The 13,479-nt window shown below is 41.0% G+C and overlaps 1 protein-coding gene across 2 annotated transcripts; it reads left to right on the forward strand.

Annotated features, from left to right (window-relative positions):
• Nucleotides 1-206: 206 nt before the first annotated feature.
• On the forward strand, nt 207-13,454 carry srpx (sushi-repeat containing protein X-linked). Of its 2 annotated transcripts, XM_037488388.2 has the most exons (10): nt 207-357; nt 5,011-5,067; nt 6,392-6,580; nt 7,113-7,289; nt 8,471-8,597; nt 8,719-8,840; nt 9,266-9,445; nt 10,474-10,607; nt 11,487-11,608; nt 12,183-13,454. In XM_037488388.2, exons 1-10 carry the CDS (start codon nt 297-299, stop codon nt 12,364-12,366), a joined length of 1,353 nt encoding a protein of 450 aa, XP_037344285.2. In that variant the 5' UTR covers nt 207-296; the 3' UTR covers nt 12,367-13,454. The 2 variants fall into 2 exon arrangements, with proteins under 2 accessions (XP_037344285.2, XP_037344286.2); XM_037488389.2 differs by lacking the exon at nt 5,011-5,067 and having other exon boundaries at nt 226-357.
• The last annotated feature ends 25 nt before the right edge of the window (nt 13,455-13,479 follow it).

Below are 13,479 nucleotides of genomic sequence, written 5' to 3' on the forward strand. Positions count from 1 at the left end.
GATGGAGTATTTTTTTTTAGCACATCGTATTTCTATCTTTATCATTCTTCCACCACTCCTTAAATGTACCTTAGACTTTTCCTTACAGTAAGTAACTCGTTTGAACACACACAAGAGCCTCTAGAAGCAGTCTATTACATTAGCAGATAGCCGCGTCCTGCGGGGGGTTCGTTGGGCCGACTCCGCTCGGAGAATCCTCCCCGGTGTCCGGATCGGGAGCGAGAGGCGGGCCTTTGGGAGGCAGGAATGCGCTGGAAGGTTTCCTGCGAGAGCTCCCTCCTTCACACGCGCTCGATATGGACGTGTGGCCGCTGGTGCTCCTGTCCGTCCAGCTCTGCCTCTGCTGCGCTTACGAAGGTAAGGAAGTCACAAAGACCCTTCAGTCACCTTCCCGGACGTCCCGAGGCCGTGTCCCGGGGACCGCGCACGGGGACCGCGCACGAGGGGACATGATCGAGCACATTAGACCGTCTGGTGGGAGCGAATGGGATGGGATGCATTTTTAGGGTAAACATAAACGGAACTCTTTGTATTGGGTGAATGTTTTTTATGTTGCATTCATCTGAGGCTCCTTGTCCTCACAGCTGTTTTTTTCTTGTATCTGGTGAAGGGCGGGGGTGTTTCCGTGGAGTGGGTGGACAGCGGGGGGAGTGCAGTGTGCATCTGGGGGACGTTTCACTGCACAGAACTCAGTCTGTGGTCCCGATGAAAGCCCTGCGACTGTAGTGTGGGTGCTGTGTTACATTTTGGCCCTCTTTGTAGTGCTCACAACGAGCTTTTCACCGAATCTTCGGATTAAACCACCGCAAAGGGGCTGTAGTTTTGTACTGATGAATTATAGTTGGTCATTATATTAATCAGCAGGAAGATTTGGCTGTTGTTTATCCTGCAATCAGTCTTCTGAGTCTTTTTTCCTGCAAAGTCCCCAATTATATATTTTCTGGGTTTTTTTTCCTGTTTAACTGTATTTTTTCATCATTGTGAGTTCATAATCGTTGGGGTTTCAAATGTTCGGGTCAATAAAACAACACATACGATGACTTTACCACGGACTCCAGGATATTTTATGAGTGACCCTTCCTCACCTTTTATTGACAGTTCATTGATTAATGTGGTTTTACAACTGACTGTATCCGGCTCACACTGAGGAAAGGCATCCAATGTAAGAACATAGCGACCATGCAGATATCGTTGGTTAGACAAGAGCTTGTCAGAGAGGAGCTGAAAACACTTCAAAGCTCAAGTCTGGATGGAACAGTGTGTGTGTGCTTGTGTGTAGTCACAGTGGCAATGTGCCCGTGAATGGTTGGAGAGTGACTGCTGTATGATCATACAGGCTGAAACATGAACACAAGGACTAAAAACTGCCTGTTGCTCTGAGAGTCGTCTCTGGTCTGTACTTGTGTGAGTGTGTGTTTATGAGGGGTTTATTTTACAGGGGTGTGTTTGGTTTTTGGTGGTCAATTAACCAGTCGAATTGTTGAGCCTGCGTGTGCATGCTTCAAAACTGACCGCCCGGGCTTCAGAATGCCTTTTTTTTTAGATTAGGTTCTACTTTGCTTCATACTGTTAAAAAGACCTCTTCAGCAAGTAGTCATTAAAGTCAGATAACATTTTCCACCAGGATTCTTGGGCTGAGTCAGGGAATATACATCCACACTCGGGGAGTAAAAAAAGCGAACGGCCACAACGTTCCAGTCCCTATAATAAGTGTTCAGTTGAGCCAGAAATAAAGACTTAAAGTTACTTACCTACGTATCCATCACAAGCAACATCAGTCTTCATCTGAAGCCTGTTGGTCCGGTGCTCACTCTGCCAACTGCAGGCAATTCACTGCGTGTTTGTTACAATCAAACCCATTCATGGACTTTGTCCATTTTTTATGCAAATATATTGATTAGAGCAGCTGCAGCAGACAGATAAATGCTGTATTAATCAAGCAGCCTAATGCAGGTTTATAACTCTGTATCTACTGAACACTATCTAAATGAATCATTCCCAATGAACTGTGCTAACCCTTGTTATTAAATGTTGTGTCTCTCAGGCAAAGTGACTCCTCATCCTACGCAAGCAACACGTTCAGAAATAAATATTGTTGAAATGAAGCATCAGTTATGATTTCAATATATAAATACAAATATGGCTCATTAGTGTAAATACTCACCTACTGTAGTAAACGTCACTGTAGTCCAGAGTGCTATGAGAGATAAAAATAGCAGTTTGTTCCTCAAGGTCAGAAAATGCTGATGTGCTTGGACACATCATTAGTGCTCCAAAACGAATAATGTCACTCTGTAATCGCAGCATTTTGAATCCAGCGAGTAAGGAATGGGATCCTCTTTTATTTTCTGCTCTCTTTGGCCTGTAGCTACTCACAGGGAATGAGCTCCCACATGGTGACGGCTTGTGTTACAGAGCCGCAGAAAAAAAAGCTAATTTGGCTATCGGTCCCTGTAATTCAAAGCTCCCAGAGGTTCGTCAGGAGGATGAGATTCATACGCTTACTGCATCATTAACATTTTGACATCTTTCTTGCCGAGATCCAATTTGCAGAAGATGAACAGGAAAGTGATGTTGTCTGCTGATCCCAACTCATCACCGGATCAACTTTTCGTTTTTTTGTATTGTTTGAATCTCAAGTGCTTTTATTAACAGGAACTAGTCAGGCTTCGACAATTCAATCCAAATGCAGTGTCATGGTTGTATCTCCAGCCCAACCTCGCTAGAAAAGTAACAGCAGCAACTGTTTAAATATGCGTACTACCATTAAGGAATGGTCAAGGAAATGTGGATAGTGCCACCTAAATTTAAAAATGCGTGGGTGTCTTATTTCTCTCAACCCTGCAGAACAAATTTGTTTGAGTTTTGTTTAATCATGCACATTTTCTGCTTCATACTTGGACAATTACCTTGGGAAACTCTACTTCAACACAAGTTGAAATATACCTCTGTTCCATTTGATATCCACTGGAGGCACAATTGATTTATTCTAAGATATTTAGACCAGAGTTTAGGGCCATTTTCTTTAAGAGAGATATTTATTAAATCATCCTGGGATTTATGCCTACTGCTACTGACTTTGTTTTTTCTGCATTCCATTGATTTGGCTAAACTGAATTGGAAAAGACTACCAGTTCCCAAGGGACGTAAATATGAATAAGATAGTGAACAAAATACAGTTCAAAAACAGTTGTAAACAGTTATGTGGTGGTTATGTCAGTCTTCAAATACAGAAATATTATTGCTGAGTATTGACAACTAAAACACACAAGTGAAAGAAACAATGCTGTTAAAACGGGTGTCTGCAGGGGTTTATGGTTTTAAACACTGCAGCGTCTCTTACTCTGCTTACCCATGTCAACAAAGAACAACAAGGGGTACCGACTTCATGCTCTGCTCCGCCAGACATTTTCCCCCTTTATCTTCATGTTGTTGTTATGTTTCCTGGGGGCTGCTTCAAACTTGCATGTTTTTAATGTGAAGCAGCAGAAGGAAATATCAGCTTTGCATCAGTGTTGGCTTCATACAGTTCAATCAGGGTGTTAACAGAGTTGTCAGCAAATAGTAGGGATGATATCAATGAAACAAAAACACGTGGGAAACCATTGTTTCCTGTGAATCCATCATTAAATCCAGAGCACAATGGTTGACTTGGCACTAAATACATGAAATGGTTATTGTAGGAAAAGAGCACATCAATAGTATCTGCAGCTTTATGGCAGGATCATGACTTAGTTTCTTGAGGGGATTTTTGCATCTTAAGAAAAGAGAGAAAGCTTATCCTCTCAGCCAATTCCTTTCCAGATCCTTTTGGCTTTTGTATCTTGTTTGCTTGCATGGAATTGTTACAGAACTCATTATTTTTCCGGCCCATGAAGCCCAAATTAATGTTGACTTTGGAGGAGACACACACACACAATCTCACACCTGTAATTCCTTTTCCATACCTTTCTCTGTCTCTCTTACTCCCTCCTGTAGGAAGCAGACGTTGACGTTTTCCCATTAGAATGCTAAATCTGACTCACCCAGTATGTGGGTTTTCTCTGTACAATCCATGCTGTGTGACCCGAGTTGAATCCCTAAATCCTGTGTGTGTGTGTGTGTTTGCGTGAGAGAGTTTGCATTAGATGACTTTCAGGGTTTCGGTCCAGACAACTTTTATTGAAGTGAGAGAAAAGCCTTGATGAGGAATGGAGGGAACGGGACGTGAGGCGGGCTCTTAGTATGAGGTTCATTGACCAGCATGCGGCTGGTATAGGAAGCTGAAGGAGGCTTGAACACTCCTCTCTTGAAGATCCTGAACAGAGGACACATTCACTCTGGGCTTCATAACATCCCAGACCAATGTTGAACACCCTTCCCCCTACTTTAACCCCTTCCTCACACATTTCCTCTTTACTCTTCATTTCTACTGCTTCCTGACGCCATCCCTTTGTCCTCTTTTCTCAAATAATCCTGCTTGCTCATTGCAATTCCCCTCACATTTGTCTTTTAGGACAATCACTGAAGTGTGTCCTCCACCACCGTACCGCAACCACCACTGAGAAATATTTCACTTCCCCTTGAATGCCTCCATTTTATGGTTGCAATGTAATTTCTCTGTCTGAGTCATCTGTTCACTGGAAAAGTTTGATTAAAATGGTAAGTGTGATCTATGGGAGCTATTTTGGAACAAATGCAATAGAAAAAATGAAGAAGAAGAAAAATGCTAATCTGGATTGATAAGAATGAATGTGTGTGTTAAACAAATTCATTTTTCCAAACCAGGTGGGATCTTTTGTGATGTATTACTAGTGCATGCTGCCCGTCTAAAAGATCCAGATCCCCCCCAGAGTCTGGTTCAGCTGACAAGTTAAGCAATATTTGTAAGCGTGTTTAGATGCTGTTTGCAATGAAGAAAAAAGGCAAAGAGGTCCAAACAGGAACATGCTTTCAAACATTGCTTAAGGTCTTGGATGCGGCTCTCGTCGTTGCATTAGTGGCTTTTTTCTTCTTTTCTTCCATCCCCAGGGTCAGGACAGTACCCAAATGGAGACGATGAGGACTGGTATTCCCGTAGATATAAAGGTGAATTCATGCTCAGTCGAACACGGCCAATGCATTTTCAACATATACCACAGTACGAAGCCATGAGAATGTGAGCTGGCAGCCTCATCGCCGTAAAATCGGAAAAAAGGACAATAGATGAATAAATACGTCAGAGATAACCCATAAACCCTTATTCACATCGCCTGACCTTTGAGTCAACCCAATGGTTGCCCGTAATCACATTTGCTTAAAATGTGTGGTAAAAAGGGAGATATTTTTATACAATTGCATACTTTTCTGATCAAATAGTAGGATTATAAGGAATTGTAGCTGAACAACACAGACATCTAGAATTAGAATTAGAAGTATGTGTTTAAAAAAAAATCTTTAAAGAAACATAATTCAACAGTCAAAGTAGCTTCCAGCTTCAGATTCGGGGTCAGTAAGACACGGAACATTGTCGTCCAGGCCAAACCAAACTGTGTAAAAGTACAAACGTAGTTCTATTTTCTCTTACGCAAGGGTGGTGGAAACTTTGCCAACACACAGGCACACACACACTCACACACACACACAGAGGCAGCGAGGGAGGCTCACTGTGTAATGAATACTCGCTGTATTCCAACTGGAAATCAGCCTAAACTTGTGTGTTGATCTGAGTGCCAGTCCTTAGCCAGAAGGAAATTAAAAGCAGATTTTGATCAAATTTGTACAAATACTTTGTATATAATAATGAATCTTTGTTATAAGTTTTCTTTTAGAGATGGGCAGAGCTGTCCACCAAGAGAAGAGCAAAGTTAAAGGAAGTATTTAAAGACTGGTCTTTATATTTTAAACACAGACGCCACGTCTGTATCAAACTCTTTATTTAACTTTTGCAAAAAGGACGTAATCGTTTCGGAGTGAAACTGATCTGCGGTCTGCATAGTGAACGTCATGTTTTGACGGACTAAATCGAGGGATAGCAAAACCAGTGTAAAAACAAAAGAGCTAAACTCTCAACACAACTATGGGTGCAGAGGTTTCCTCCCTCTATCACTCACAAACCTTAACCCAACATTCTTCACATCGTCATGTCTTTTCCTCAATTGAGACGATCTTCTCTGGCTCATGGGACACGGTTGGATAATGGGATTGCAGATAAGGTAAAAAGAAATTCTCCGTATCATATCAGTTTGAACTGATGGGAGGATTTTCCAAATTTTCCAAACTTAGTCAGTCTGTCTTGCCTTTTATAGTCATCAGGTAAGAGCTTTTTATCAAACATTAATAATCTCTCTCTCCAAAGCCTCAGAGAAAAACATAATGGCCTTGGTGCTGTCAAAGGACAGGTCACTGCAGCTGTCTTCCCCTGTTTTTTTAGGGACCCCCTGGTGTGCGCCCATTAAGGTGAAGCATGGGGACGTGAGCTGCCGTACGCCCAGAGGAGAGAACTACAGGAACGTGATGGGGACTCGCTGCAAAATCCGCTGTAAGCAGGGATACGAGTCGAAGAGCTCAGAGGTGGTGTGTATGGCCAGCAAGCACTGGTCCTCCAGCTACGCCTGCCAAGGTAAAAACAGACATCCACACATACGTTTATACACTCACGGACGGTTCTAATGTCACAAATTCCAGGTTTTGGGATTCCCAATGGTAATTCTTTTAAAGAAGTTAATCTTGGCTGTTGAGTCCACGTTCTGACCTTCTCTACAGGCGTGAACCACATCTGACTGTCTTCATCAGAGCAGGTGTTTTGACCTAAATTAAAACTGCCCTGATGTTCAGTATTTCAAAATTGGTTTACAACAAATTTGTAAATGACTGCAGTGATGAATCTCATCTACTGGATGTTTTTATTTTTGAAAATACTATTTGCACCGTGGCTCACTAAATCCCTCCGTGGAAGGTTATTGCCAATATTGCTACTACTATTACTAATACCTCTGCTCAGGTTAAGGGGTTCACATCGTTTTTTTCATTCTGGGTAGCTGTGTAATTCCCATTTAATCCAATTGGACCAGTGACGATAGTCAATATGACTATATGACTGTGAAAATCATCCCTTTACAAACCCTTCAACACGGAGTCCTTTTTCCTGACAGAGATCCGCTGTGCTAAGCTCAACATGCCCCCTAATGGCGGCTACAAGTGCTCGGACGGCTCCTACTTCAACTCGCGCTGTGAGTTCTTCTGCTCGCCTGGATATGTTCTGATGGGGCAGAAGACGGCAACGTGCCAGTACCGCAAGACGTGGAGCGCTGGAGTCCCTACGTGTGTTGGTAAGAATGTGTGTATTGTAATTTTTTCATTTCAGAAAGAGGAGGACTGTAGCCTGAAGAAACACATGGTACATGTAATTATTTGACCATGGTTTAATGTGAGCTGCAGTCTACAATGTATTCCTCATAATATAAGGTTATATAATTGTTGTTTGGAAGAAAAACCAAGCCTCTTGACTTGTGCATGTAATCAGTCACAGAAATCGTCACCAGAAAATGATAAATGTTTTTCATGCTTTTGCAGCTGCAGTCTGATGATGAAAATGACTAAAGCCGGGCTCTGAGACCTGCACTTACAGGGGATTTTAGAATTGGTTGAGTGCCCTTGTGTCCTCGGTAACAGTGGACAATCACACCGTACCACAGCTATTAAAACTGTACCTGCCTTTTGTAGAGAAATCAAGTTTCTCAAGAGCAATGATTCACTTTCATTCTTTTGACCCTGAAAGCAAATATTTGAATATTTGGTCAGATCCCTTCTAATCACAGAAATGTGTCTTGATGTCTCAAATCATTATGCTTTTAATGCTTCCGGTGACCGAAAAGTACAGCTGTTTTGTAGAATCGATGTGCGTAGTTGTGTTTAATGGTTCTAATTTAAGCTGCAATAGTTTTGCAGCTTAAAGTCGCAAGCCAACATCACCTGCAAGGCAACGGTAGTTATGGGTTACTGCATTTCTCTACACTAAAGTACACAGTGTTTCTTACATGGACCACAAAATTGGGAGGATGGGTACTTTTTGTCTGGTCTCAGTCCTTTGGGATTAAATCTAAAATTCCTCGTCTAAGTCTGTGAATTGCCACCGCGTGCATATTTAAGATACACATTTGTAGTATTAGTCCTCATTAGTCAGTCTCTGGAAACAAGTAACCCGCTAACTGCTTTCTCAACCAACACAGAGGTGTAGTTTGCTTATTAATTAGCCACAGGTTATCAAAGTGTTTTGAAATAAGAAGGTGCTTTTGTCAACTTGTCTGAAATCAAATTGTTTCATAAATGAGTATAAATGTAGGTGTAGTGCAAGGCAGGAAAAAATGGCTCCTCTCCGGACAAAGAGAGTTCACATTTCCTATTCTTTATTTTTTTCCTGTGTTAGACATACATTTAAATTTGATACTGTATACAGTATATATATAGTATTCTCTTTGTTTAAAAAATATTTCTCTCTCCTTCTCTATAGATGTGGATCCTCCAAAAATCAAGTGTCCTAATCTGAAGGATAAGTGGGCAGAACCAGCAAAACTGACAGCGAGGGTGACCTGGGAGACACCCGAGGGCGTGGACACTGCAGATGGCATTCTCACAGAGTCAGTCTCACTTCCAACACCCTTCAATGCACCCAGCCTGTCTTATTGTTGGTTATTATTCCGCTGATCCGTGATCAGGTAGATCACTGTGAAAGATTAAAGCAGAGGCTGTCTTTTGCAGTGTTATCCTGAAAGGGAAACCTTCGAAATCAAACTTCCCGGAGGGGCTCCATAAGATGTCCTACACCGTGTTTGACCGCGCAGGGAACAAAGGATCCTGCCGCTTCTCAGTCAGAGTGCGAGGTGACCTAATAAAAGCTTTTTGATCATTTTGTGGAGGAGGATTTTTGGTAATTTTTGGAAAAAAAGGCTGTTCCAATTATATTACATTTATTTATAGTGTAAGCTACATGTTTTGTTATAATTGCACAGTCAATCAACTATAGTACAATAAGAACATAGGGAGAATAAGAAGATCTAAATGGACTTCCTCTGTCATGGCAATTCCTTTAATTTCCAGATAATTACAACTAATTTCTTTTTTAACAGAACTCATTCCCAAATAGGACTTAATTTGTTTTAGTATGGCTAAAAACAAATTCAATTCCCTAAATGTTGTGTAATTTGTGGAATGCCAAACTTCATCTGTCTTTTCTGATGTAATGCCATCTAGCTGCCTGTCAGGTGCCCTGACATTTTATGTGAAAAGTACCTCTCTTTTTTCGCAGTGCGCCGCTGCAACGCTCTGTTTCCCCCAGACAACGGTTACATGAAGTGTGACAGTGACGCAGACAACTATGGTACCACTTGTGAGTTCACTTGCACCGGTGGCTACGAGCTTCGGGGCAGCGCTGCCAGAGTGTGTCAGTACGGACTCACCTGGTCTGGCACAGACACCACCTGTGCAGGTACACACTGCATGCGGATGGACACACACGCACACACAAACATATTTACACAGACACAGCTATCCTCTATCTTTTATTAACTAGTCATCTTATGTGTTTCTTATTTTTCATTACTCATGGCAGTTTGTAAAAATGAACCAAACAAAGAAAACACCACAAGAGAATCAGTGAAGAAATAGAGGATTTTTAATGTCAGAGTTTGAATATGTTTCAATATTATTATTAGATTTTATTTTTTTCATGCTTTCATACATTTACTTCAAACTACTTGCCCACTTCCCTCGATGTAGTTGCATCCTCACTATACGTATTGACGCCTTCAGTCTTCAGGTATCACTCCCAGTACTGCAGCATTAGGATTTATTTGGAACAACCCAAAACATTATTTATTAAAAAAAGAATGAAACATATCTGTTAATAATTTCCATTTGTATTTTTTCTTTGCATGACTAACAGGTCCTTGCAGTATTGTCAGATTGAGCTCCTCTTTCCTATTTAAGTTAATATTACCATTGACATGTTACATGTTATGTAAAAGATATGCTTTACTATTAGATCGTTTTATGACTCAAATTCCCCACAGCTCACAATGCATCGGCTCTGAGTAAACAAAAAAGCAACACAGTTTGACATAGAGAATCAAAAACACAGCTATTTTGTGTGAGTCAATTCTGGGAACAATTTCCATGTCTCATTCAGCGAGCTCAGTCGACACAACAGTCTTATGCTACATGTGCTGATCTGGGTCCACGTGAAAGGAGAAAAGGGCTCAAATTATTCTGTATGCCTATCTATCAAATGTTTTGTTTCTGTGAGATAAATGATCAGATGGGACAGAATGTGTCGCAATAAAACTAATAATAACTAGTAATTTCTACCAAAAGTTGCAGCTTTCTTTCGATGATGATCTGCTCAACAGACTGAAATAATCAAAGCATCTCGCTGTGTTGAATATGATTTTGTATTCTTCTCGTCCTGTGCGTCATATCTTCTCATATCACTCAATTGTACATTCAATGTCATCACAGCCATGAACATCAACGTGGGAGTGCGTACAGCTGCCGCACTGCTGGACCAGTTCTATGAGAAACGGAGGCTCCTCGTTATCTCGGCTCCAACTGCTGCCAATCATAATTACCGCTTCCAGATGACAAACCTACAGGTGAGGCACAACTCACAGTTGCGTGTTGGGTGACCAGGATGGACGGAATAGGCGATGGAAGTCAACGCTGCAGTGATTTGCGTCTCCAAAAGGGCAGTAGATGTGTGTTTGATTTTCTCTCTACGCTTTGCTGCGTAAGTGGGACAAAGCAGAGAGACAAATGGATAGGAAGGGATGCGGGAGAGGGGGAAGGCTGGGTATGGCGTGTGTGTGTGTACGTGTGTGTGTGTGGTGGTACAGAAAATGTCAAAGCAATGATTAAATGATACTGACACCGGCTTTGATAAGGATTATTCTGAGGCTGGATGCTTCCACGGCTCGTCACAAACCGTTAGCTCTGTCTTTAGACGCCTGACCTTTCAAAGTGACGAGATGTCAGCTGAGACCTTGTTAAAAGTTTGTGAACAACCTGAGTGATCCGTCGGGGAATCTGTCTGCCTGTGAGTTGTTCTTTCTCCTTCAGAGCAGAACCGATGATCTGATCCATTGGTAAGTTGATCAAGAAGTGGGGTTTGGCTGCTATTTTATTCCATTGTAATGGCATATCTTTGGGTTTAGGGTTGTGGTTTGGACTATTATTGTTTTTAATAGTCAAATGACCTTTTTAAAAGGTCTTAATATTATGTGCACTCAGTTTACCTTATTATACAACCCAGAATATGTGAATATGCAAATATTGTTCATTTTCAACTCAATTTTTCAACTCTACAAATAAATTATTCAGACCAGGGAAGGCCAAACAAGTCAAATCTGGGTGAACTTAACTTAAATAAATCAATATAAATGTATATACCCTCAGGAAGACAGTAGACATAGAAATCAATAACAAAGCCATGAAAATGCTAAACGTACCCGTTTCTCTCTGCATCTTCCTCCCAGCATGCTCAGTGTGGACTTGACCTGAGGCACGTCACAGTAATCGAGGTGGTTGGCACCTTCCCAGCACAGATCGGCCGAATTCGACACAGGCTGCTTCCTCCAGCACTGGCCCTGCAGCTCAGGTAAACACACACACACACACACACACACACACACACACACAGCAGCACCAAAAGTGAAAGTACTCACTGTGCAGTAAAATGGTCCCTGTCAGTGCTTTCGGCTTAATATTACTGCTGCATAAATGTCTATGTTGCATTTTCATGCTGTAGTAGTAGATGGTAAAGTTTCTGCTGATGTTAATTTATGGATATGTCGATGGGAGTTTAATCTGCAGCCATGCATCAGATTCTATAAGAGCATCATATTTTTGTATAGTAGCTGTCCTGTGAGATCCCTATATTTCTAAAATAGAAACAGACCATATTTCAGCCTTGTGGTGATAGATTTTCCAGCTGATTAAAGTGATTTTTGTAGATGTTTTGTTTTGATGGAAATTTGATCTGCAAATCATTAAGCTGTCTATCAAATGTAGAAGAGTAAAAATACATTTACCACTGAGGTGTAGCGGAGTAGAAGTATTTACTCAAGTAAATACCAGTACCTAGAATGTGTACTTGAGTGCAACACTTGAGAGTAAATGTACTTTGTTACTCTTCACCACTGCTGCTCACTGAGCTGATGTGTGTTTCCTAGGTTACTGCTTCAGATTTCTCAAAGGTCTTTCCAAATGGTGCTGGTAGATAAGCAGGGAATGGACAAGCAACGCTACCCGTTCCCGATTACAGCAGCTGAATTATTCACCACCATCGACACCTTCCCCCTCCGTAAGGACGAGATGGTGCTGCAGCAGGAAGCGGGCCAGACCTGCCAATCATAGAACACGGACTGTCAGCCATCTTTGATCCTTCTCCTCCTCAGTCACAGCAGACAGATCTCCTTCTTTTATCCTCTCATGTCACACCCGCCCACCGGAACTCATCCAGTCCTGTTTGCAGAATGTGTGTGTGATCTGAAGCATTACTGAAAGAGATCACTAAATGCAATGGGTCACATAGTACTTTACAATCATATTGATTCCTATGTCTTCTGTATCTTTTATTATTATTATTGATATTTTAAAGCAGAATCTTTTTTTATTTTTTACAAAAAGATAATGAGCTGGCACGCATATTTTCCCTGTCCAATATTTATACTTCACATCCTTCAATAATAATGTACACTATTTGGAATAATGTGTGTGTTTTTAATGTATTCGGGATATGTCTATCATTTATGATGTAATCTTCAGTGTGAAGAAGGGTACAAGGAATTCCAGGTGTATTTGCCATCTCACTGCTAAGTACCACTTAATCCTACACACACTTCCTTTAAATCATGTTCTTGTCCATGTGATGCATTTTTTTTGCCCAAAACACTAAATGAAAGTGTATGTTTTAGCATCAAACAACCAGCAGAAACTCCTTAGAGGGTTGGTTTTACTACCTTATGTGAACTTACTAAACGTAATTGTTATACTCATGAGATAATAGAAAATAAAACGTCTTTTACTGGCAGACATTTTATGCTCCAAAAAGCCAGTAAAAATGTTATGATGTTCTCAGTAAGGACGGCTCCTCTTGAGAAAAAGCAGTTGTGAAATCTTCCGACATGTGAAGGATCACATTTTTGTGTATGTAGAGAAGCAGGATGTAATGTGGATTTGTTTTCAGTTTCACACAATTCACAGACTAGCTGTAAAAAAGCTAACCTTATTGTGGATTCATTTACAAGATAATCCTGATTGGATAAGTGGAAAAAAAGCTAGAAGCCAAAGAGTGTCATTCAGAGAGCACTTTTACAAACTCTCAAAGTCACAGTTATTTAAATAAAACAAACGTGTGAGAAATCCATTTCCTCGTTCAGTCCTGATTAAATGTTGCTTCATATTTAGTGGAATTTAATAAACATTTTGCTGGTTTATTGACAGTTTTTGCTCAGAGTTGTTTCTTAT

This window comes from Pungitius pungitius, chromosome 10, assembly GCF_949316345.1.
Source record: "Pungitius pungitius chromosome 10, fPunPun2.1, whole genome shotgun sequence".
NCBI lineage: Eukaryota > Metazoa > Chordata > Actinopteri > Perciformes > Gasterosteidae > Pungitius > Pungitius pungitius.

What these genes read in the sequence shown, in the direction of transcription:
- srpx (XM_037488388.2), top strand. Translation starts at nt 297, where the DNA reads ATGGACGTGTGGCCGCTGGTGCTCCTGTCCGTCCAGCTCTGCCTCTGC. An exon ending in CTCCAGCTACGCCTGCCAAG is followed by an intron (nt 6,581 to 7,112) that starts GTAAAAACAGAC and finishes TTTTCCTGACAG; the next exon opens with AGATCCGCTGTGCTAAGCTC. An exon ending in TGGAGTCCCTACGTGTGTTG is followed by an intron (nt 7,290 to 8,470) that starts GTAAGAATGTGT and finishes CCTTCTCTATAG; the next exon opens with ATGTGGATCCTCCAAAAATC.